Source organism: Capricornis sumatraensis, chromosome 5 (assembly GCF_032405125.1).
Source record: "Capricornis sumatraensis isolate serow.1 chromosome 5, serow.2, whole genome shotgun sequence".
Taxonomy (NCBI): Eukaryota; Metazoa; Chordata; class Mammalia; order Artiodactyla; family Bovidae; genus Capricornis; species Capricornis sumatraensis.
In genome coordinates, this window is record NC_091073.1 from 12,105,300 (window position 1) to 12,131,795 (window position 26,496).

Below are 26,496 nucleotides of genomic sequence, written 5' to 3' on the forward strand. Positions count from 1 at the left end.
AGAAGTGTTTTCCTTAATTAATTGGATTTATAAAATATTTGCACTCAATGGAGAGTCACCCTGTAACCCAAACAATAATGAAAACTCCTGAGTTACTTGGGCTTTCCCTGGTGGCTCCCTGGTGGTTCCCTGGTAAAGAACCCGCCGGCCAAGTAGGAGATGCGAGTTCAATCCCTGGCTTGGGAAGATCCCCTAGAGAAGGGAATGTCTACCCACCCCAGTATTCTTTCCTGGAGAATCCCATGGACACAGGAGCCTGGTGGGCTACAGTCCATGGGTTAGAAACCGAACAATAACAATCTTGATCACTTAAATTTTTAAAATTATGGAAGAGAATAAACCCCATCAGTCAATCAGCAGAGTTTTCACTAGGGAAAGTCAACCGACTCTCTATACAGATCCAGGAGAGACTCCTAAAACGTGCAGACGCTTTCAGTTGTGATGTCAGATATTCTGGGAATAACATGGGCAGATCAACAATTAGACTGAGACCTGTTTGCCGCAGAAAAGGTACAGACAGAAGTCCCTTACCTCTCCCCTGCGTACGCCCAAGCTGATCTCTTGCACGGCGGTCGTGCTCTTGAAGAAGCCCCTGTAACTCTTACTGAGGTTATACAGCACCAGAGTGTCTCCACTGGTTCTGCCTTTCAGCACCCTCACTTGCTCTTTTTCAACATCTATGTCCTTGGAAGATGTGACTGTGCCTTGAATGGCAGAGTGGCCCCTGGGAGGAGAGATAATTCAGAGTTAATTCACCCCTGAGAAATGGGCCGGAAGAATCAAGGGGGAAAGAAAGGTCAGAGATCATCCCAACAGCAAAAATGGATGGACACCAAACGCAAACCACTTGCTGATTTTATGAGCAATAAAGTCACACCAGAGGACGTGCCAGAGGACAAATAATTCATCACAAAGTTGTAAGAAATCAGCTTGTCTGACCACTTTGAGCAAGTGAAGTCAAGAGTTAGTCGCTCAGTTGTGTATGACTCTGAGACCCCATGGACTATGGCCCGCCAGACTCCTCTGTCCATGGAATTCTCCAGGCAGCAATACTGGAGTGGGTTGCCAGTTCTTCTCCAGGGGGTCTTTTCAACCCAGGGGTTGATCCCAGGTCTCCTGCATTAACAGGTGGATTATTTACTATGAGTCAGCAGGGAAGCCTTTGAGCAAACAAGCCCTTTGATAAACTAGATTATACATGAAAGTTACCAAGTGCTACAGTTCCACAGCACACGCTGGATTGTGTAAAAGAATGCACAGGAGGCACTCGACAGACACCTGTCAGATGAGCACAAAGCTAACTCTCAACTCTGATTTATTGTCCCTAAATCTGAGCTAGCTCACTTTCTAATCTTTATTATTTTCTTTTCTGGTGCATTTTGCCTTTCGAGTAAATCTCAATTTCTGCAAACTGTAATAAGCCAATATGTTAGTCACTAAATGAGTACAGATCACTGAGATAGTGTTGTGCCCACATCAATTTCCTGGTTTTATCAATGTAATATTGTAGTGTACTGTGTTATTATACTATCACAGTATTGTTGGGAGAAGCGAGGTGAAGGGGACATAGAGTTTCTCTGGACTAATTTTGCTATTTCTGATGAGTCATAAGCTATTTAAAAGTTTAAAAAGTATTAAAAATACAATAAAATATCTAGAGCTAGACCCCAGTGTCCCCAGCCCCTTTCCCTGTACTATTTTTTCCATTCCTGAAATCACCACTGGACAAACATATGATTTTCTCAACACATAACCCGGATGATTAGAAAATACAGCTACACATGCAGGAGTATGCGTTATATGGTAGATTTTATATAATGTTCAAAAGCATAAGAAATGAATCCATCTATAGAGTGGGACAGGAAAGCCTGGTGTGCTGCAGTCCATGGGGCTGCAAAAACATGACTTAGGGACTGAACAACAAATAGAGTGGGACTGACTGACAGGGGGTCCTGAGGGGACTTCAGGTGCTACTGACTGGCAGAAGGTAACGCGGTTGTGTTGAATTTCCAAAGATTCACTGAATTTGACACTTTCTCCTTGACTATCAGGCGCCCTTCCCCAGGTGAGGGTGCGTTCCACGGCCCTTCAGCCTTGCCTGGTCATCCAGAGGCTGCCTCTCACTCCACCAGGACACACATCACCTTATCCCTTCCTGTTTCCAAGACCCATCAGCAGTTCTGACCATCTCCTCACTGCATCACCCGGGCAGCTCCGCACCTGCTGCCTGGTCTCATGCCAGAGCGTCTGCTCTCAGGGCTCGGGGCTCCAGCACATCTACTGGTTTCATCTCAGGGGGATCTGGTGGGTGGGGGGCTCTGAGTGAGGTCACTGCTCGTTGGCCTCCTCCCTACAACACAACATGCAGTTCAAGCCCCCGCACTCAGAAACGAGCTGCCTGGCCATCTTCCAACTGACAGTCATGAAAACCAGCATCTGTGTCAAGAGGAAGGAGCCTGACAGGCATTGGTGCAGCGGGTCCTTGCAGGGATTTAGTGCAGCTGATATCAGAAGGGAGATGCTGCCCTGGGCCATGTGGCTACCCAGACCCAGCCGGCAACTGGGATATAGAGAGCAGAAACTGCCTCCAGACCGAGAGACAACAAACAGGGACCTCCCCACAACCCCACGACCGAAGCCCACCCAACCTAATTCATGTGTGGCTGGAGCTCAGGTTCTGATGTGATCCTGGGTCTGGGCAGACAACACAGGCTGACAGAGGGACTGCAGGCTATAAGCAGGGTGGGAAAGGGCAGTGGGGACCCGGCACCAAGGTCAGGCGAGAGACAGCCCACTTAGGAGGGGCTGCAGGAACTCTCTGTCCAGATGCAGAGGGTAGGGTATTCCTATTCTTTCCAGAAATTCACTACAACAGTGTAAAATATTTCCTGCACAAGGAATTTATAGAGTCGGGTAGAGGAGAGTAACAAACACGTTAAAACAACACTGACGGCCCTGACGGTAAATGCAAGCTGTAATAGAAATGCTGGGAGGACGTCATGCCAGGCCGGAGAGGCAGGAGGACCTACAAGGAGGGTCCTGGAGATGAGGAAGGCAGTCCTGGCAAAGGACTAGCCCAGACTGGAGATCAGGGTCAATGTCACAGGTGGAAGCAGAAGGGACATCACATGGAGTGCCCCTGAGCATGAGCTGCCAAGACTTGAAGGGCCTGGCTGAGAACCTTGGACTTAGCTTTCAGGCAATGATTAGTGACATGGTTAGATCTGGATTTTAAAAACCTATTAATTTGGTCAGATCATTGTCATTCATAATGGAGTGACAGGTACCTAATGTCTAAGTTACATTTAATTTTTGGATTCTGTAACCTTCACAATGACAAAGAACAACATTGACTATTTACTGCAGATAACAAGGACATTATTCTAATATTTGGTTTCACTTATACTTTTCCACTCCAAAATCACTGCATATGGTGACCACGCCATGAAATTAAAAGACACTTGCTCCTTGGAAGAAAAGCTATGACCAACCTAGACAGCATGTTAAAAAGCAGAGACATTATTTTGCCAACAAAGGTCCGTCTAGTCAAAGCTATGGTTTTTCCAGTAGTCAGGTATGGATGTCAGAGTTGGACCATAAAGAAAGCTGAGCACCAAAGAATTGATGCTTTTGAACTGTGGTGTTAGAAAAGACTCTTGAGAGTCCCTAGGACTGCAAGGAGATCAAACCAGTCAATTCTAAAGGAAATCAGTTCTGAATATTCATTGGAAGGACTAATGCTGAAGCTGAAACTCCAATACTTTGGCCACTTTATGTGAAGAACTGACTCATTTGAAAATTTCATGATGCTGGGAAAGACTGAAGTCAGGAGAAGGGGACAACAGAGGATGAGATGGTTGGATGGCATCAAACTACTTGATGGTCATTGGTTTGAGCAAGCTCCAGGAATTGGTGACGGACAGGGAAGCCTGGCATGCTATAGTCCATGGGGTTCCACGTAAAGGTAACACCCAAAGCCTTTACAGAAAAATCTTTTGATGCTGCAGGAGAATTGAATACCCTGAAATCTGCTGAAGGGGTTTCTACAAAATAGGTTTTAAAATAGATTAAACTATGGAGGGCCGAATACAGGACCAATTACATTTGAAAGGCACACAGAATTCTACTTCAACCTCTGCCAGTATTGGAAATCTACAGATTCCAGAGGGATTGTGGCCAGCTCAAGAGAGATTTGTGATGGGTATTCAGATGGTTCTCCACTTTAGCAGACTCTAAAGGAAGTATGTTGATGAAATGACTGAGGGGGAGAAATTCTGTAAGGAAATCATCATGGAGTGTTAATACTAGGTCTATAATATTTAACAGCTTCTCCTGTGATATGGTCCTAATTAGTACTTTCTCCATGAAGGATCCCTTTCTTAGAGCAAGTCCACAGATTCAGGCCACAAGGGTTACAGAGGGGAGACATGCCATTGTGGACCCTACATAAGAAAGTACACTCCTTGCTTAATATTTAAAATGTGTTATCTGTCAATATTTCACACGTCCTGGCAAAACCACTTGTGATCCTATAGAGAATATAGAGATGTGGGTATAAGAATGTGTTTGTGTGGACATGGGCACACACAGACTCATGTGGACAGCATACATCATATACACATATACCACTTGGGCTACTGACTTCCATTCTCACCTAATAAAGAGGAGGACATTATCAGCATCATTACTGAATAATATTAATTAAATAAAATATTTTTAGTGCTAATAACAAAAGGATCCCTCCCAGCATCAGGTCTCTTCCAATGAGTCAACTCTTCGCATGAGGTGGCCAAAGTATTGGAGTTTCAGCTTCAGCATCAGTCCTTCCAATGATTAGTCCTGGGTGTTCATTGGAAGGACTAATGCTGAAGCTGAAACTCCAGTACTTTGGCCACCTCACGCGAACAGTTAACTCATTGGAAAAGACCCTGATGCCAGGAAAGATTGAAGGCAGGAGGAGAAGGGGACGACAGAGGATGAGATGGCTGGATGGCATCACCGACTTGATGGACATGAGTTTGGGTAAGCTCCAGGAGCTGGTGATGGACAGGGAGGCCTGGCATGCTGCAATTCATGGGGTCACAAAGAGTCGGACACGACTGAGCGACTGAACTGAACTGAACAAGAGGATCTGGCAAAGGGCAAGTGGTTATCAGCACTGACTTTCTTACGTACCTGCTTTTAGGAGTTGATGCTATTTTACCACAAAATGATATTATGTTATGAAAGTGAAAGTGTTAGTCACTAAAGTTACGTTCAACTCTTTGAGACCGCATGGACAGCAGCCTACCAGGCTCCTCTGTCCATGGGATTTCCCAGGCAAGAATACTGGAGCAGGTTGCCATTTCCTTCTCCAGAGGATCTTCCTAACCCTGGGATCGAATCAGGGTTTCCTGCACTGCAGGACGATTCTCTACCATCTCAGCTACCGGGGAAGTCCAGAGTATGTTATGGGTTCAACTGAATTCACCCTAGGTGCTACAATCAGAGTAAGAGGAAAACTGAACAATTTTAAAAAGGAAAATTCATTAAGGTGACTAAAGAATTGGGTTGATTATCTCACAAGTTGGCACATTTTCTTTTGACATTCCCCTTCCTAATGTCAGTAACTCACCAATGAAAAGAAAAAAAAAAAAAAAGGCAAACAAATACTATAAAATCCTAACTATGAGATGTGGGTATGACACTGTTCAGAACGTTTCTTGTCCTGCAACCTCCAGGATGGATATGCTGCTCCATCTTTTTTCAAACACTAGTTCCATCAAGGATGAGCCTTGCAGGACGTACCTGGGTTGGAGCCAGAGGTCTCTGTGAAGCAGCACCCTCAGGAGGAGAAGGACTGAGCCTTGTACAGCCAACTGCACGAAGATCCAGCCCAGGAAGTTCATCTCAAATGGGCTCACATAGGAGTCGATGCCAAAGTTGTGGGTCAGGTCGTACCTGATCTGATTGTAACAGAGTTCTATCAGCCCCTGACCCAGGCAGAACTGAGGGAAAATAGTGAAGACCCACTTGAGGACGTCATAGATGTTCTGTAAATTCTGTGCAGTGAAAGAAAGAGAAATCAAAGTGAGAGCTCTTCATAAAGAAGACATACAAAACCATCAATTATCTATCTCCCAGCCAGTACCATCCAGTGTTCCCTTACAATGTAAACTCACGGCTGTTCACAACGAGTTGTCTCTACTAGCGTGGTTCAAGGACAACATAAAATCCCAAAAAAAAAAAAAAAAAAGGCTTTTAGGTCAACACCAAAATCAAACAACCCAGTCAAAAACTGGGCAGAAGACCTAAAGAGACATATCCTTGAAGAAGACATACAGATGGTCAATAGGCATAAAAAGATGCTCATTGTTGCTAAGTATTAGAGAAATGTCAATCAAGACCACAGTGAGATATTACCTCACACCAGTAAGAATGACCATCAAGAAGTCTACAAATGCTGGACAGGGTGTGGAGAAAAAGGAACCCTCCTACACTGCTGGGGTGGGAATGTAAACTGGTGGAGCCACAATGGAAAACAGGATGAAGATTCCTTAAAAAGCTAAAAATAGAGCTACCATATGATCCAGCAATCCCACTTCTGGGCACATATCCAGTGAAAATCTAATTTGAAGAGATACATGCACCGCTATGCTCACAGCAGTACTGTTTACAATGGCCAAGACATGGAAACAACCTAAATGTCCATCAACAGATGAAGGGATAAAGATGTGCATACACACAATGGACCATTACTCAGTCACAGAAAGAGATGACATAATGCCATCTGTAGCAACACGGAGGCTAGCAGAGGTTATCACCCTACGTGAAGTAAGTCAGAAAGCACGAGACAAACGTCATATGGTATTACTCATATGTGGAATCCAAACCATGACACAAATCAGCTTATCCGTGAAACAGAAACAGACCCACAGACATAGAGGACAGATCTGCAGTTGCCAAGGGCGGGGGAAGGGGAGGGGTGGAGAGGGAGTTTGGGATTAGCAGATGCAAGCTATTACAATATAAAGAATGAATAAACAGCCAGGCCCCACTGTATGGTACAGGGAACTACATTCAGTACCCTGTGATCAACAATGATGAAAAAGAACACGAGAAAGAATGTACAGACGCATATGATTGAGTCACTGTACTGCTGTACAGTAGTAATTAACAACATTGTAACTCAACTATACTTCAATAAAAAATAAGCAGAAAATAAAAGTAATAAAGCAAAAAATGACTTTGGGGGGGCATGTATTGTTACATCACAGTTTACTGTCCTTCGCATGCAGACATGAGAAAAACATGGAAGGCTCACTTAATTATCCTTTGGTTCCAGTCTTTACCAACTACCACTATTTACAGACTTCCACCAGTCCTAAAGGGGCTTATTATCCCACTTTTCATAAAACTATGTCCCTGGATCAAATAATATATGACTTCAAAGGGTTCCATTTTAACAAGATGGAAACAGGAGACTTATAGCTTTTAACTCAGGATCTGACAGTTCAGGGAATAATTAATTAATGGTGAGGACTCAGATCTGACTGCAAGAAATCCACACACTGCTATCTCTTCCCACGTGAACAAAGCTATTTGCAACTCAACACCACGTTGGTAAATAACCCACGTGTGTTGAGTGTAGCCACACAAAGTCACAGAATAGCAATTTATAAGTGTCTGATTCACAGTATGTGGAGACTGATCAAGTAGAGACATAAATTACTGAAACTATGAGTTTTTTCCAAAAGCCAAAACTACTCAGTGGGCACACCACTAGAGAGCCCACGCACTACAATGAAAGATCCACACGACACAACCAGGATCCCACGTGCCGCAACTAAGACCCAACACAGCCAAATAAATAAACATTAAAAAAAAAAACTATGATTTTTTCACCTACTTGCATCCCCCATCCCTCAAAAGAGAACCTCCACTGTGGGAGAGACAGATGCTCCACAGCCTGAATGAGAGCCCCAAATGCCTTTTCTGTGCATATCTGCTTATAAACTGTGACTTGGTCAAAATTAAAATGCTCACATTAACAGTACTGTGTGTCTGCTGCTGCTGCTAAGTCACTTCAGTGTGTCCTGTACATAGTGGTTAATACCAGCTCTATTGGTCTTTGGCACTGGTCTGAAAACCTAACCCCCTTCCTCGTCTTATGTTTTCATAGCAATACGTTACCTCTTGAACTTACAAAGGAATATCTGAAAATCACCCACTTATGACATTGATCTTTTTAAGCGGAGCATATCAAAATAAAGAGCAAAGGGAAAAAAAGACCTCAGCAACAGCAAGGAAATGCCTTTTATTATCTGTTAACAATTGAGCTGGACTCATTTTTTTGCAAACAACTTACTGCCTGCAGATTTCTCTCCGAGTGAACAAAGCTGTTTATAACAGGAGGGAACAAAGCATCCCACTGACCTCAGTCTCAGGACCTCAAGACTCTGGGTTGGTTTGCTCTGCGGGTCTAGAAGACCCCTCCCTCCTCCTCTTCTGTCTGTGACCCATCCCCAGGGCAGGGACTGTCTACCTCAAATCTGCCTCTCTTCCCATTTAGTTCATGACTGAGATCCATGGTATATCAGAGCTCTGATGGGGACAAGGAAGCTCTGTTCTGCCTCCACTAACTTCAATGCTCTCTTAAGTTAAAGTCAACGAATCGTTCTGCTAGTTTGCTATTTAAGTTCTAGACACACTAGTACAGATTAGTACACTAGTGTACTAGTGTACTAGTACAGATTAGTGTACAGATCTAAAAAAAAATCACCAGAATAAATTGTTTCTTTCAATTGGATCCAAAAACGCATGTTTACAGAGCTCGCTGCTTCTGTACAAACTTGAGGAAAAGAACACAGGCCGTTGCTGGAGAATCAATCATGTCCCGGTGCATCCGGGCACAGGAAGGGAGCTTAGCCTCCAACTTGCCGGACACTGACCAGCAGCCGGTCCTCCGGACTGGGCCTTTCTGGGGCTGTTTTCTCAGCCTCTGAGTGGATCCAACACCAGGACTAGTGAGGAACAGGGCCCGCACAGAACAGTGTGGCCAGAGCCAAGAAGGGAAAGTGTGGAAAGACGGGGCAGGGGAGGCTGCAGACTCTGAAGTCCATCCGCACAGGCAGCCCGGGGGAGGCTGAGAAAGACGGAAGACGAGTCACTGTGGACAAGACCCCAGCAGGCCTCACAGGGAGGAGCCTGGCCCGACAAGAGTCAGCAGGTGGTGAGGGGGTGGTCAGCACTGCTGGGTTCCGTTGGACCCTGATGCCTGCTGGAGTGACAGCCCCAAAGTGGCCCTTCTGATACAGACAACCTGATAGAAGGGGTTCCCTGAGAGAGGCACCTCCTCACCAGAATAAATGTTCCTGAACCAGGAGTCCAGTACTGGGGAAGCCTTCTGCTCCTTCTGAGAGCAGCAAATCTAAATCTGTCCCAGGGCTCAGAGGGGAGAGGGCAGAATCACCCAGAAAACCCAAACCCGCTGTGGCCTGGGAGTATGGTCTGCGCTGTGGCAAATCCCAGGCCGGAGCATCCGAGCCCAAAGACAAGCATGTCTGAGCCCTGTTCCCGCGATGCCCAGACAGGACACACTTCACACAAACAGCCACTCTTCCAACCGTCGATCGGTCATTCATCTGCAAACAGGGATGTGGCCGTGAACACACTGCTCCGTCCGCCTTCACCCCTGAAGCAGGAGCACAAACAACTTGTCTTCCACCCGCGGCTGCCAGCCTGTGTCTGCTGCTGGCACCAGATGTCAAGGCACAGATGCTTCTGCTAAGGAGAGTCCCTGTCTCTCTCTGGAGGTAAAGACAGTGGACACCAGCACATCTGCAGTGAAGCCCAGTTGGAAAAGGAATGGTCTCAGTGTGAGTCGACCCTCTCTCCCTCCCCTCATCCCTGGGAGGTCGTGCAGAGGGTCACGGACCTGAGCCTTGGAGACGATGGCCAGCAGCCGGGGCATGACCGTCATCAGCATGGTACAGAGGCCAAAGATGAAGTTCAAGGAGATGTAGGAGATGAAAGCGACGTCCGAGCTGGAGAAGATCCTCGAGACGAGATACATCCAGGGCAGAGTGGCATACCTGAAAAGCAAAGTGCAAAGTCGTGCTCCTCATCCTGCGACTCTTCTTCCTCTAGAGACTGAATCACAGACGACAGGCTTTTGGCTGGTTAATCTTCCTCCCTCAGTGAACAGAAAAACACTTGACTTAATAAAGCTGGCAATATTTTCTAAAGACAAAGCACATTTTCCGTAATACAGTGGGCAGAGCCTGGGTCGGGTCAAACCCGGGCCTGGGCGTGCAGCTCCGTGAGCCAAAGAAAGGCCCACTTCCCCCACCCTGTGGGACAAGCTTGGCCTTGCTCCTCGCACACAGCTTCTCAGCAAAGAGACATGACACCTGTTTGTCAGAGTGAGAATTAAAGCTATCACAAGCGGAAAACTCTATACAAAATGAGGACCTCAGATGAAAATGGAAAGCTTCCTCTCTGGGGGGCCCTCACGGGCTCCAGGCCTTGTGCCTCCAGTGTGTGCTCTGACCTCCCCACCCCTACAGCCCCCCAGGTGGGAGCCGTGGCCCCGTTTCACCATGGCACTGACAAGGCTCAGACGCCTGACTGAGGACCCACAGCTGGAAAGGACAAGGAGCTGGAAGAGGGAGTCGTTTCTGTGTGACCCGAAGCTGGGCAATGGACAGCAAAGCCCAGAAGTGACCCCCACAGGCTTCAGTTAGCCTTACACGATAAGAAAACACCTACAAGGTTCCTCAAAGCAAAACAACTCTTTATGTTTCCTTCTCCAGAGCACAGAGCCAGGGTTTATTCACGGTTGACTCCCCTCGGCTTCCTCCTGTGATCTCCCCGCCCCACCTACCCCACCAAGCAAAGGAAGCTGGTACCTCAACGTGGATGCCAGCAGAGAAGTCACTGATTTTTTTTAAAAAAAATCTTTATTAATGCTTTTTAACTTTTTATTTTATATTGGAATAGAGCTGATTAATAATGTCATGATAGGTTCAGGTGGAACTAAGGGACTGGGTCACACATGTACATGGATCCATTCTCCCCCAGACTCCCACCGCCACATAACACTGAGCAGAGTTCCCTATGCTTGGTGGTTATCTCTTTTAAATATATCAGCGTGTACATGCATGCTCAGTCATTTCAGTCACGTCCAACTACGACCCCATGGACTGCAGCCCACCAAGCTCCTCTGTCCATGGGATTCTTCAGGCAAGAATACTGGAGCAGGCTGCAAGAATACTGGATCCTCTTCCAGAGGACCTTCCTGACCCAGGGGTAGAACCCGAATCTCCTGAGTCTTCTGTTTTGACAGGCAGGTTCTTTACCACTAGCGCCACCTAGTAAGCCCAGCAGTGTGTACATGCCAATCCCAAACTTCCTACCTATCCCTTCCCACTGTCCTTCCCCCTTGGCAATCATGAGCTTGTTCTCTGTGAGTTTGTTTCTGTTTTGTGAGTTCATTTGTATCATTTCTTTTTAGATTCTGCATATAAGGAATGTCATAGGATATTTCTCCTCTGACTTACTCCATTCAGAACAATCTCTATGTCCATCCATGTTGCTGCAGTTTTAGCATTATTTCATTCTTTTTATTGGCTGAGTAATATTCCATTGTAAAGTGGTACAGCCATTATGGAGAATAGTACGGAAGTTCCTTTAAAAACTAAAAATACAGCTACCATTTAACTCCCAAATCCCACTTCCTGGATCAGTAGGCTCTTGAAATAGTTTTAGATTTGAGTGTAATTCCATATCCACATGAAACCTATGGTATTTGCCCCTGGATCAAAAATACATCCTTGTATCTCAGAAAATATTAAAATTATATAATCAAACAATATGTTAGAAACTTCTGTCAACAGTCTGCCTCATAATTCAGGCATGAAGAAAATTATTTTTAAGCACACAGGGGGAGGTGAGTGCTTTAATGAAACTCCTCTTAATTAGCTGTTGCATCAAATAGTTCAATGATTAACGATCACTGAGCTAAATTCACACTACTATGTAAAAAATAGATAACTAATAAGGACCTGCTGTATAGCACAAGGAACTCGACTCAATGCTCTGTAATGATCTATATGGGAAAAGAATATTAAAAAGAGTGGAAATATGTTGTCCAGTTGCTAAGTCGTGTCTGACTCTTTTCAACCCCAGGGACTGCAGCATGCCAGGCTTCCCTGTCTTGCACTATCTCCCAGAAGTTGCTCAAACTCATGTCCACTGAGTGATGCCATCCAACCATCTCGTCCTCTGTCACCCCCTTCTACTCCTGCCTTTAATCTTGCCCAGCATCAGGGTCTTTTCTAATGAGTTGTCTCTTCACATCAGGTGGCCAAAATGTTGGCGCTTCATATGTGTAACTTATTCACTGTGCTGTGTATCTAAAGCTAACACAACACTATAAATCAGCTATACTCCAATAAAAATTAATTTTAAAATAAACTAAATTAATTACCAAAGAGGTCATGACTCCATGGTCTCTATCTGAAATACAGAGAGCAGCCCTGCCTCACGTCCAGCCCCACAAGGCCACTCCCTCTGCCTCACATTCAGCCGCACACAGCCACTCTCTGTCCTTCTCTGTCCCCCGGGACATAAACAAGTGCTGCCCTGCCGCTGTGTGGCTGTCTGGATGAGCACGTGAGACAGCAGCAGTCAGAGCAGATTTTAACTGAAACACAAGGAGCAGCAGCAGTCTGTGAGCCAGTTGTGGGAGGCAGCTGTGGCTGCTGTGAAATTCCTTCCGAGAATGAGCCAACACTCCCTCCCCAACAACTTAAAACTACTGATTCAGGGACTTCCTAGCCGCCCAGTGGTTAGAACTCTGCGATTCCACTCAAGGTGCACAGGTTCCATCCCAGGTCAGGGAATTAAGAGCCTGCGTGCCCCTCAGCAGGCTTCCCCCATGGCTCAGGAGTGAAGAATCTGCCTGCCACTGCCGGAGGTGCAGGAGACGTGGGTTCAATCCCTGGGTTGGGAAGATCCCCTGGAGGAGGGCATAGCAACCCAGTCCAGTACTCTTGCCTGGAGAATCCCATGGACAGAGGAGCCTGGTGGGCTCCATGGGGTCGCAAAGAGTCAGACACATCTGAGCACACACCCAAAGGGCATAATCTATTTTTAGTGAAACCTATGGCAGCTTCTAACAGTCTCCATTTTTTATTAAACTATAATGTCATTTTAATATTTTAGCACAGGAGGTCGGAGGCCTGCTCACCATTATTCTGCCATTTACGGGTTTTCCTCCCTTTGAAACTGGCCCCTCCCCCCACGCTGCAGGAATTTTCTAAGACATGGAACAGGATTCTGTGCTCTCATCTTTTTTAGTGTTAAATGTGAACTAAATAGTGGTTAAGGTTTCATGTTTTTATATAAGTTAGATTCTCTTTTCTCTTTGAGATGTTTAGGTTTACTTTCTTTTTCCTTTTTGATGCTTATTCTCCCTTTCCAGTTTAAATATCGATTTTTCCTCCATAGAGAGAAGGAAAAGAAAAAGGAAAACTGTAACTGGGCATGTTTTCCTATTATAGCTTATGAGACTCTGATCACTTACACAATCCCTAGTTTTTCCAGATTCCAAACAAACAGCCCCTTTTAACGCCTGACCATGTTCTTGGGTCTCAGCTTATTCTGGGATCAGCCTTTCTGAGATGGTTCTGGGGCTCCTTGTGTGGACAGGAGGTGTGAGCCAACATGCTTGTCCACTGGGGCACTCAGGGGACGTGGTAGCATTTGGGGCCCCAGGGATCCCTCCTCTTGCAGGGGAGTCACAGTGGCAGGCTCATGCATATTCCTGGGCTGCAGTGGAGGAAGAACCCATCAAGAACCTGAACCAGCCCTGGGATGTCACCTGAGAGCCTGGTGGGTCCCCATTTTGCGCTTCTCCCCCAGAACCTGCCTGAGTCACCTTTCCAGGTCCTCTGGGTCCCCCTCACCTGGGACCCTCCACTTGACACGTCACCCTCTGGGCCCATGGATGTGCGTCGACCCCAGAGACCAGTGAGTCTCTTGAAATCCTTTGAAAAGTGCTGCTGTCATGAATGTGGAGAGAATTCTTAGCTTAAGGTTTCTCTGTTTCTCTCTTTGTCCCTCATCTATTCATCTATCCATCCATACATCTATTTTTCCAGTAAGGATACAACTGTTCCCTAATTAGATGCTTTGAAGAGTCTGAATTGCAGATACAACTGTCATCTATGTAAAAACCAATTTATAAACTTTGGCTTAGATAAAAGCAGAATGCTCTGTTTAAAATATACATATATATACACACACACACATATATAATAGTGTATGTGTGTGCATGTGCATGTGCTCTGTTGTGTCTGACTCTTTACGACTCCAGGCTCCTCTGTCCATGGAATTTTCCAGGGAAGAATACTGAAGTAGGTTGCCATTTCCTATTCCAGGGGATCTTCTTGATCCAGGGATTGAACCCATGTCTCCTGCACGGGCAGGTGGGTTCTTTACCAGCGAGTCATAAGTTAATTTTTTCCCTACTATTATCAAGCATCTCTCACATACCTAGCCTAGATCTAGAGTCAAATGATGATCTTATGCATTCTTCGCTACCTGGCAGATACGCTCTGGGCACTGCTAGCAAGGTTCCGGATCAGTGTGTACAAAGGAGAAATTTGTAAAATGACTTTTCTGCTTTTGCTACTTTGATGCTGTGAGAAAAAAAAAAAAAAGTGACAGAAGTTAGACAAACATTTCCAAACTACTGAGACCAGGAGAGGGAGAAATACAGCAGCCGCAGAGCTTCACGAGTTCCAGGACAGTTCCAGAGCTGAGTGGGGGGTGTGTTTGAGCCCCAGAGGGGCATCAGAGACGGAATGACGGGCTCTGAGACAGACGGGGCCAAGCCATCCCCATCACTGGCCCCTGCCGCCACCATGAGCAGGCACCAGGCGTCCTGCTCAGGCTGCTCAGCTCCGTGCCCCTGGAAGCAGCTGCGTAATTGGTCGAAAAGAGAGAAAACCATGAAGCCGGCAGCAGGTTCAAAGCTGCCCCGGGGGGGTTCTCCTTCAGAAAACAAGCCGTAATTCTGCAGCCACACGTCCCATCACGTACCCGAAAAGCACCAGCAGCAGGGTGGTGGCCGCCAGGTTCTCCCGGAAAGTGAAGGCGGTCAGCTGGAAGGCCACGATCACAGAGACACACAGGCAGACGGAGACCAAGTAGAAGAGCTGAGAAATGAAGAGGAGAGGGCCTGTTAGGGTGTGTCTATCACCATCTCCTGACCCCTGGCTGCCAATGCAGGAGACAGAAGAGATGCAGGTTTCATCCCTGGGTCCAGAAGACCCCTTGGAGGAGGGCATTGCAACCCGCTTCAGTATTCTTGGGCTTCCCTGGTGGCTTAGACAGGAAAGAATCTGCCTGCAATGCAGGAGACCTAAGTTAGACCTCTGGGTTGGGAAGATCTCCCGGAGGAGGGCATGGCAACCCACTCCAGTATTCGTGCCTGGAGGATCCTCATGGACAGCGGAGCCTAGAGGGCTACAGTCCACGGGGTCACTTGCAAAGAGTCAGGCCCGACTGAGCAACCGAGCACGCACGCCTGACCACAAGCTCTCGGTTCGGCTCCCATTTAGCCTGTGTCCTGTCTGGTCCAGCATATGGTTGCAGCGGTGGACTCAGGCCTGGAGAGTCACAGTTTGGGACTGAAACTTGTCCCCTTCAAGATTCATGCAAAATGAGGTCGTGAGGATGGACTCTGACTCCACCAGGTGGGGGTCCTTACAGAGAGAGGAAATGAGGAGACAGGCTCCCAGAGTGAGGACATGGGGAGGAGACAGCTGTCCTCCAAGCCCTGGAGGGAGGCCTCGGGAGTGTCACCAGCCCTGCCCACACCAGGATCTGGGACTCCAGCCTCCAGAGGGGCCACGAGATAAATGTCTAACATCTACACCACCCACACCCACCTCCCACGGGAAAGGGCGAGAACCCAGCTCCTGCCAGGACGCACGGCTTCTTCCCACAGTAAGAACCAAGGCTAGAAACCCCTCCTGCGGGGAGCAGCCCCCGAGCACTGACAACCCGTGGAAAACCCCCCGGCAGCAGTGCCCCTCCTGAAGTGTCAGACCGCAGCTCTGATCTCAAGTTACCCTCCGTCCAGTGGCCCTCTCTCATGCCTCTGATAAACCGAGTCTCAAGACGATGGCATCTTGTGTGTCTATTTGTGTTTATCTACTTGCTTTCTGCTTCCGCCCATAAGAACACAAGTTCCTTACAGGCAGAGACCCTCTCTGCTCTGTTCATGGTTTGTCCACAACACCTCAGACACACCTTAAAGAGAGTGAAAGTAAAGAAAGTGAAGTGGCTCGGTTGTGTCAGACCCTTTGCGAACCCGTAGACTGTAGCCTATCAGGCTCCTCTGTCCATGGAATTTTCCAGGCAAGAGTGCTGGAGTGGGTTGCCATTGCCTTGTCCAGGGGATCTTCCCAACCTAGGGATCAAACCTAGGTCTTCTGCATTGCAGGCAGACGCTTTACCATCTGAGCCACACCTTGGCCCAGAGCAAAACCTCAAAACCCTCCATTAAATGAGTGACTGACGATGGAGGTGGGAAATCGAGAAGAAAGCAGTGCTCCCTGACTTATGCCCCCAGAGTAAAGAGGAGCCACGGTTAGTGGGAGGGAGAGGAGGACAGTCAATGCATGACTTCAGGAAGGGGGAGGCTCTGGGTCTCTCCTGCCTGCTCTCATGCTCTCTGGGCACGTCCCGCCCCTTCTCCTCCTTGGAAGCAGGGGTCACTCTGCATCATTAAATAGCAGGCACAGCGATGGGCAGCCAAGGAGGTCCCTGAACCAGGACTGGGCAACTGCCACTGCCCCACCCACTCTGCGCTCTCTGGACACACGACCACGGAGCAGTCACTCCCGGTTCCGTGCTTCTGTGTCGTGGTCCCACAGGGTCAGCCCATCCAAGGAGGGCGCTGTTTAAACAGCAGGGATGGATGAGGTCACCCACTCCTCACCCACGTTAGAGTACAAGCCTCTCAGCATCACCGCGGTGTTGGGACACACGCCCCGTGCAGGACCTGGCTGTGCTCGCCTGCCCTGCTGGTGTTCTCATTAACGGCCGTTTCTCCTAAAAACCAGCTTTCAGTACCCCTTAGTCTGTCTGCTCCTGAGTCAGCCTGCTTTCAATAGTTTTCTTCTTCTCACTTCTTTCACTCTCTGTGCATACACTGTGTCCTGCAGGAAGGCATTCCTGGCTACCTTGATTGGGGTGAATCTCCTTCTCTTTGGGGTTCTCACAACATCTTAATTTCCATTTCCTGGGCTGATTGCTATGCTGGGTTTTAACTATCTTCCTGCTAGTTCATCTCTTATACAGTTCTGAGCATTTTGCCTGGGTGGGAATTACATCTTTTGTCCCCACAGCTGCACAGATCCCAGCTTATGTCCATCTTCCCCTCCTTGGAAGCAACACGACTGGAAAGTGAAATGGAAAGTGAATGGTCCAGGGACTGGCCAGCAAGGGGCAGCCACACACACACACACATACACACATGCACACACACCTCCCGGGGGTGCAGGGACACAGAGGGACAGCGCCAGAGTCCTACCATGTCAAACAGGAAGTGTGTGAGCCAGTAGGTCCTGTAGCCCAGGCCGCTCACGTGCTGCAGCCTCTTGGCCCCGGTTACCCTGTCCCGCACCACGGAGCTGCCGACGGACGCAGAGAGGATGGAGAAGCCAAGCACGATGCACAGGGCGACACCGCACTGGCGGATGCTCTCCAGGCTGCGGGCGGGAGCAGAACGGGCATCAGAGGCTGACGGGGACCCAGGGCGTCTCCTGCTGCTACGGTCAGTGAACTGCTGGTTATCAGTTGAATGCTTACAGGGATGGGGAGGACTGACTTTTTGCAACCCTGTGGACTATAGCCCGCCAGGCTCCTCTGTCGGTGGGATTCTCTAGGCAAGAATAGTGGAGTGGGTTGCCACTCCCTTCTCCAGCAGATCTTCCCAACCCAGGGATAGAACTCGCATTTTGTTTCTCTCTTCACTTTTTAAAGTTTATTTTTCAACTTACTTTCCACTTTCGAATATATATTTATATAATATATTGGTTAACTTTACAGGCTTTGCATTGGTCTTAGAAAATTTTAGTTCATGAAAATTACAAAAATATTCAGACATTTTCTTTCATTATCTTAAAGCTTTACTTTTTAAGTGTTTGTTTCATATGGATTTTATTATACTGTAAGAAAGTGAGGTAAAAATGCAGGTTCATTCATTTACTTTTCAAATAGCCAGTGAGCTCTGCCTACACTGTGAATATATATATCTCTCCTCAAAGGGAAAACAAATATTAACCGGCCCAGCCAGCATATTGGCTAAGGGTGTGGATTCTCTTACTAAATCCCCATGATGACCTTTCAAGGCCTGGGTTACAGCTCCCAGCATCCAGAGGACATAGAGGAGAGTGAAGGTTACCCGCAGGTGCCCATCTGCCCACCTAGAGCCTTGACATGACACTGAGTCTGTGCTCAGGTAAAAAGGATGGCCCCTGCCACCTGGCCTGCACGCTAAGCTGTGCCCTCTGCCCACTTGGGGCCACCTTGCTGGACAGCAGCTCCCATAGGGGCAGGGAGGCGACTAGCCCACCTCGGAATCTAAGCTCTCAAAGCACCGAAGCTCTGTATGGATGGCGGTGCTCGGCGATGACACACACTGTGCTTTCTGGACCATTTTTAAACTGGAACATTCCTAACACCTCTGGTCCACCACTGCCTCCTCCTCGGGGATGGTCAGAGCCCAGATGAACGGCTCAGCTCAAACCATCCATCACGTCTTACTGTATAACCAAAGCTAACAGGCCCACACCTATAATCCTGGGCAGGCGTCAGGTAAAGAAATGACCCCAAGAGTCCACGTGCAAACGTGAGGACCACCTGCCATGTTCAGGACGTGAGGGGAGGTCGCCCATCAGGCAGATCAATGTCCTCCCACCCCATCTGGTAGGTCACAGGAAGTGCATAAATAATACTTTTTCTTATCATCCATTTTTTACTAAAGGTTTGCTCACTGTGTGGCAGAGAAGGGAAATGGGGAGGAGGAGACTCAGGTCTGTACATAAAGGGGTTCACTAGCACCATCTCCATGTGCACAGCAAGGGCAGACTTGCAGGAGCTGTCAAGAGGCGTTGCTATGGCGACCTCAGTAAACACTGCTTACAATCTTCACTTGAAAAAGATGTTGGGTCCCATGGGCTCTGGTGAATCATCCCCTTAGAACAACTTCCACCTGGAACTAAGCCATGCAACACGCGCGTCCCTTTGAGACTCAGCTGATGCACGTCCTCCTTCACTTGTCCCTGTCCGCACACTTTACACAGCAACGCCCAAGTCTTGCTCCACTGAGTGCATCTGCCAGTGTCACTCACGGATGAGAAGAAGGATGAGAAGCACCCCTACCAACCCCAAGATGCTCTTCCTTAGCCAGCCCACCCTCTGTGCCTTCAACTCACATCTTGTCCTCGTTCAGTAAGGCCCCTCCATACGGATGGCTGTAGAGCGTGATTCCTATGAAAGACAAGTTGAAAATGAGTGAGAGAGCCCGGCCTGCCATCCAGAGACAGCCCGCCTGCTAGCCACCCGAGGCACCGTGCCCATTGCTACCTGCCCACCTGGCCAGGGACAGTCCCTCCACCTCGAGAATGGCGAGTCCCACCCAGCAGCTCAACCAGCGTGCACTGGAACTTCTGCAGCCACTGCTCCCAGAAACCACCCACAGGTACTGAACACACCTGCACTACACGATAGCCTCAGCGATAACACATCACAGCGACAGAGTGTCCATCACTGAGGCCCGGGTAATGTGTTACCCGTGATTTACTGTGGGGAGCCAGGCTCAGGAAGACCAAACAACAATACATCAAGGGGATTCCTTCATGGAAACCAGTGAAATACTCAAAACTTCTCCTCTAAATCAAGCCAAGTCTAGACAGAAAACTGAAACACTCCATTGGCCCAGCTTTGCTTTTGGGATTGTTTTGTTTTTGGCTTTGTTAGTTTCTTGAGGCTTTTAATTGCTATAATCACAGCAGCTAATATGGAGAACTTGCCATCAACTTGTTGATTAAAAGGACTTAATCATCTGTACCGTCTTTCTAGGCTCCATATATATACGTTAATATGCAATGGTTGTCTTTCTGACTTCACTCTCCTTGATAGGCTCTAGGTTCATGTATTAGTTCAATTCAGCTCAGTCGCTCAGTCTCAGTCGTGTCTGACTCTTTGCGACCCCATGGACTGCAGCACACCAGGCTTCCCTGTCCATCACCATCTCCCAGAGTTTGCTCAAACTCATGTCCATCGAGTCAGTGATGCCATCCAACCATCTCATCCTCTGTCGTCCCCTTCTCCTCCTGCCTTCAATCTTTCCCAGTATCAGGGTCTTTTCAAATGAGTCAGTTCTTTGCATCAGGTGGCCAAAGTATTGGAGTTTCAGCTTCAGCATCAGTCCTTCCAATGAATATTCAGGACTGATTTCCTTCAGGATGGACTGGTTGGATCTCCTTGCAGTCCAAGGGACTCTCAAGAGTCTTCTCCAACACCACAGTTCAAAAGCATCAATAGGTTCGTGTATACCTAGGGCTGATGCATGGAGATGTATGGCAGAAACCATAATAGAATTGTAAAGTAATTATCCTCCAATTAAAAATAATTTTTTTAAAAAAAAACAGGATTTTATCATGAAGGCTTTTGAGACATCCATGTGTGCTCCCCACCCCAGCAAACTCCATCAGTGTTGTATCCAGAAGAACTGCAGGGCATCAGGCGTCTCGTCTTACTGTCAATGATAAAGACCGACCCCTTTTCCTGTTCTGACTGGTCATCTCAGAGGTGCAGAGCTGAGGCGCAGCTGCACGCGGAGCTCATCACTGCATCCTCGCCACCTCACCCAGCTCCCCTACAAGTCTCCTCCTCTGGTGGCTCTAGCCAGTGATCTGTATTTTGCACTCTCTTATGTCAAATATTTACGGAAACACATGGGGCAGAAGTAAACATAATTAAAGAGCTTGGTGCCAGAAGAGACGACAGAAGCCAGGGTCCCACCAGCCCCACCACCAGGCACCCTGATCCCTGTCCACCCCCATGCCTCCTTCCCACTCCAGGCTTCTCTCCTCCCGCCCTGGGCTCAGCCACACACCAAAGCAACAGCTTTCACAGCAGAGAGTACAGCTTTCCAGAACCATTTCTGGATTTTAAATTAATATTGTCTGGGTGCTCTCCCACAGACTCTCAGCCTGTGTACCAAATGCCTGCAGTGGGTTTCCCAGCCCCTAGACCTGATGCACACATCTGCCACGAGCCAACTTTGCTGCTCTTGACCACTTGCCTATCGGGACCACTGACACCCTCTCTTCTGTCTTCCTTTCCCTGAATAAGGCTCTTCCCCCTCCTTAGGTATCCTCCAGCTCCGGCTCCTTCAGGTGCTGAGTCACCTGACAAGCGGCCCAGCATCCACCAGCCCTGTTGACAGGTGGCCCAGCAGCTAAGGGACTGAGGACTGTGCTCAAAACATGCAGATCCAGCCAAAATCTGGCAAGGGTCCTGCCAGGCATTGGCAATGCCGTGTGACACTTAGGCCTACACAGATGAATAAGCACGTTCTAGATGAGAAAACACCTAGAGAAATGCAGCTCGCTGATGAGCAGCTTGGAAAATATTTTATTTTAGCGACACGGGAGAACACTGGACTTGACTAACCTGAAAATAACCCCTGGAGCAAGAGGGAGCCTGAAAATGCCTTCAGGTGGCTAGAGGATTGTCATGAGCACAGAAGATGGACTCGGTCTACAATGTTCTAGAAGTTAGTCCAAGGAGGTAGATTCAGAAGAGATAAGAAAGCATGTGATTAGAGGGTTGAGACTGTGGGCCAGCCTGACCTCTGAGGCAGGAGGTGGCGTCTTCAGCATCTTGTGTTTGGCTGATGTTTCTGACTTGCAGTCTTTGTAACAGAATAACACTGTGATTGTAGGGCCAGGGCTTCCCTGAGTTCTGTGAGCTTCTAGTGAATTCTCTAACATGATGGAGAGGCTATAGCCAGCCGCTCAGAAGCTGCAGAGTTGAGAGGAGGCTTGAGAGGAGGGCAGAAATTGAGGTGGAGGAGACTCCAGTGGCCTCTCTAAGAGAAAGTCATGTCTGACTCTTTTGTGACCCCATGGATTGTAGCCCACCAGGCTCCTCTGTCCATAGAATTTCCCAGGCAAGAACACTGGAGTGGATTGCCATTCCCTTCTCCAGAATATCTTCCTGATCCAGGGATCAAACCTGGGTCTCCTGCATTGTAGACAGATTCTTTACCATCTGAGCCACCTAAAGCCAAACACAATCAGTGGGCGAGTTGCAGCCACAATCCTGACTACCTGGACCCCAGCGCATCCACTGTCTGCATTCACAGCCTGTGATGCCCTTCTGTAGGAACCATGGAACTGCAACAGCAATCCCTGTAACTGGGTTTTGTTTCCGTCACATCACATGTACTGAGGGCTGCGCTTAGGCAACAACTCAGAGCTAATTACAAGGGAAAGGCCCAGGCTCCTCGAGAAGGACCATGGTTCCAGCACTGCATGGGATGAAAGGAAATCACTCACATCTCTCTTCAGTGTCGCTTCCAAAGGCTTTCAGAAACAACATTTCGAAAAGTACATTTTGAATACACTTGCCTGAATTTTCTTTGATTATTCTTGCCATTTATATTCCAGCTTTTCTAAGAATTGGCCCACGGCAATGTACAAATGTATAAAATTAGTTTTTAGTCTTTCCATTAGAGCACGTCTTCTATGGTTTCCAGAGTCTGTATATCTGTCATTTGTAAAAATGCACATCTGTGCTTTTGTCCAATATTCACTACAATAGCAAAGTACTTAACTTGTCTCCAATTCAAGCAGTCACTTTTGGGTTCATTTCTTCGGTAAAACTTATCTTTGCAAGTACTATTGCCCAGATGTTGGTAAACATCTACACCTAAAGAAAAGACTGGCTTTGGCATCAACTCATGGGCAAAAGTTTTTGTTCTTTTAATTAATTCCCTATGAGAGATGGAAGAGTTTATTTAATCTGACAGAGTAGTAGGAGAAATGTATGAACTTTTCTGTCTAGAAGGCATTCTGATGGCTTTCTCTCTGTCTCTTCTTCCTCTTAATCTCTCCTGGAAAAAGAGATTTTGTTATCAATATTAAGATTAATTATTATGCTTATTGAGTAGTAGATGCTAATCATAAAAAGATTTTAGATAAAGAATAGGGTAGAGAGTAAAATTAAACCATAATCCAACCCAAAACCAACCAGAATTAATTACTATTTGCATTTAGATATTAACTATTTCAAAATGTCCACAGTTTTATCCATACACACATTATTATTAAGTTATATTTCACTTTAGGATCTTCTATTTCATGGATCATTCATGACCTTTTTAATTTTTTGCTACATGCATGCAAACATGTGCATAATCTATGTGCTTTACTAGAATCAATGTTCACCAAGTTATTTTATTCACTGTATGGATTCAGTATTTTTGTGATATTACTCCTGATGAATCCCTTACATGACTGTCTTTGGGCATTCGTTTTCCTTAGGAATGTTGATGGTATGTTTCTGAGCTACATCCCAGAGAAGGATATTTCTGTGGTCTCTTTACTTTACAAGCAACACTTCCACAGTGTATAGAGTTTGGTGAAAGTGTTAGTAGTTCATGCATGTCCAACTCTTTGTGACCCCATGGATTGTAGCCCACCAGGCTCTTCTGTCCATGGGATTCTCCAGGCAAGAATACTGGAGTGGGTGGCCATTCCCTTCTCCAGGGGATCTTCCCAACCAAGGGATCGAATCCAGGTCTCCTGCATTGCAAGCAGATTCTTTACCACTGAGCAGGAGTTTGGACATCTGGCTTTTCCCCGCCATGTTCTATAGACAGTGTTACAGGACCTGCTGCCTTGGAGACTGTGGTCAGAGTCAGAAATCAAATTCTGGCTCCTCCACTCCCTTGTGAGACCACAAACCATTGGCCATCACACAACAGAACTCAGAGAAAGGCTCTAACAGGCAGGATCAGGATCTGAGGACACAGGGAAGGACACTGCGTGTCCCCTGGTTTACTTACTGGCCCCACACATCCAGACAAGATGCCACCTCCAAGTGGGAACAGCCAACAAGGCTGGCTCCAAGGAGCCAGGAAGTCAGAGAAGTCTGGCCCAGTGAAAGAAAACCCTCCTGGCAATATCCACTCCACCCGCCATTCCAGCCAAAAGTCTCTAGGAAAACCGCCCTACAGCAGGTCCCATCTGGAAGTGGATCCCCTCCTACCTGTGGAGACAGCTGGCACCATGGATCCCCTGCCAGCGTTCTAAGGTGAGCTGAGCCTTTTCCCACACCTGGCCAGTGAGATCTGCTGAAGGAGGCGGAGCACGGTGAGGCAGCAGGAAGCCAGCCCCGATCCACCTGGGGCACCAAACAACATGGCCACGTGGGGCAGGGCTGCCAGCACCCTGCTTCACACCATGCTCTGTCCCACCCTACAGCCCTTCAGGGGCCACACCTCCATCCCACCAGCATCACTGAGGCTAAGGGAGCTGTGAGGTGGGGCACTTGGAGTGTCAAGGGTCCTCTGGGAGATGAACTTAAACCCTTACTTGGAAGCAATGAGACAGTGCATGTTGGTAACTTATTTGCCAGGCTCAGTATATCTGAGCCCACCCTCCGAAACAAGGCAGATATGTTGCAGGCCCAGGGGTAGGTTCAACATACATTATCTACCTCATTCTCAGGCTAGATTTCAACAAGGACTGCCTGCCTAAAAACAAAACAAAACCACTTCGTTGGATTCATAATCTAATAAGTTGGCATCCAAAATGTCCAGGATTCAATTTAGAATATCCTTCATAACAAGAATCAGAATAATCACATCTTGAAAGAGAAAAGACAATGAACAGACACCAACATTGAGATGAGTCAGGATGTGAGAATTATCTGACAACAGAGATCATAAAACATGTAACTGTGAATTCTCTTTAAATGTAAAAATAATTTAGTGTATCAGTAAAAAAAAAAATCAGTGATAAAAATAATCATGTGGGAATTCTAAACCTGAAAGAAACAGAAATAAAAAAAAATTAATAGATATACTCAACAGTTGGGTGGAAACAGAATGATAGAATCAGTGAGTTTGAGGATGAACAACAGAACTTACCCAAGCTAAAAGACAAAGAAAATAAATCCCAGAAACTAAGGAACCTATGGGAAAATAACAGAAGACCTGACATTCTTATTATCAGAGTCCAAGAAGAAAAGAGAGAGAGGGATTGAAAAACCACTTGAAGACATAATGGCTGAAAACTTTCCTACACTGGCCGAAGATGTAAACCTACGAAGTCCAGAGCTAATCCCAAATGAAACTTCAGTGAATCCCAAACAGGAAAACACAAATAAATCCATGCCACAGTGTATTATAATTAAATTCCCAAAAATTAAAGATAATTTTACAAGGTCTTAAAACCAGCCAGAGAAAAAGATGGTAACACAAACTCAAACTACAGTGGATTCCTCATTTGCAACCATAGTATCCAAAAGAAATTGGCATATTTTTCAAGTGCAGAATTTTCTTTTCTAACTGACAGCCATGAGTTATATATTCAGAGAAACCATGTTTCAAGAATGAAGGAGATATTAAAACATTCTCAGTGGAAAGAAAAGAGAATTTGCCATTAGTAAACCTACTCTGATTATCTGAGGTGACTGATATTTCTCCCAGAAATCTTGATTTCACCTTGTGATTTATCCAGCCTGGCATTTCACATGATGTACTCTGCATATAAGTTAAATAAGCAGAGTGACAACATACATCCTTGACGTACTCCTTTCCCAGTTTGGAGCCAGTCTGTTATTTCATGTATCAATAATCTCTGATACACAGATGACACCACCATTATGGCAGAAAGTGGACAAGAACTAATGAGCTTCTTGATGAAAGTGAAAGAGGAGAGTGAAAAAGCTGGCTTAAAAGTCAATATTCAAAAAGCTAAGATCATGGCATCCAGTCCCATCACTTCATGGCAAACAGATGGGGAAACAATGGAAACAGTGACAGACTCTATTTTTTTTTTTTTTTGGCTCCAAAATCACTGCAGATGGTGACTGCAGCCATTAAATTAAAAGATGTTTGCTCCTTAGTAGAAAAACTATGACCAACTTAGATAGCATATTAAAAAGCAGAGACAGTACTTTACTGACAAAGGTCCACCTAGTCAAGGCTATGGTTTTTCCAGTGGTCACGTATGGATGTGAGAGTTGGACTGTGAAGAAGGCTGAGCACTGAAGAATTGATGCTTTTGAACTGTGGTGTTGGAGAAGACTTTTGAAAGTCCCTTGGACTGCAAGATCAAACCAGTCAATCCTAAAGGAAATCAGTCCTGGATATTCATTGGAAGGACTGATGCTGAAGCTGAAAATCCAATATTTTGGCCA

At 46.8% G+C, this 26,496-nt stretch overlaps 1 protein-coding gene across 1 annotated transcript in view; it reads right to left on the minus strand.

The window, feature by feature from the left end:
* ABCA13 (ATP binding cassette subfamily A member 13) overlaps nt 1–26,496 on the minus strand; it is a 388,784-nt gene that overhangs the window by 103,621 nt on the left and 258,667 nt on the right. The window contains exons 49-54 of the mRNA XM_068973151.1: nt 19,494–19,548; nt 17,588–17,765; nt 15,088–15,203; nt 9,917–10,073; nt 5,788–6,041; nt 532–724 (exon numbers count right to left, since the gene is read on the minus strand). Coding sequence (XP_068829252.1) covers nt 532–724; nt 5,788–6,041; nt 9,917–10,073; nt 15,088–15,203; nt 17,588–17,765; nt 19,494–19,548 — 953 coding nt within the window. The remainder of the gene's footprint in view (nt 1–531; nt 725–5,787; nt 6,042–9,916; nt 10,074–15,087; nt 15,204–17,587; nt 17,766–19,493; nt 19,549–26,496) is intronic.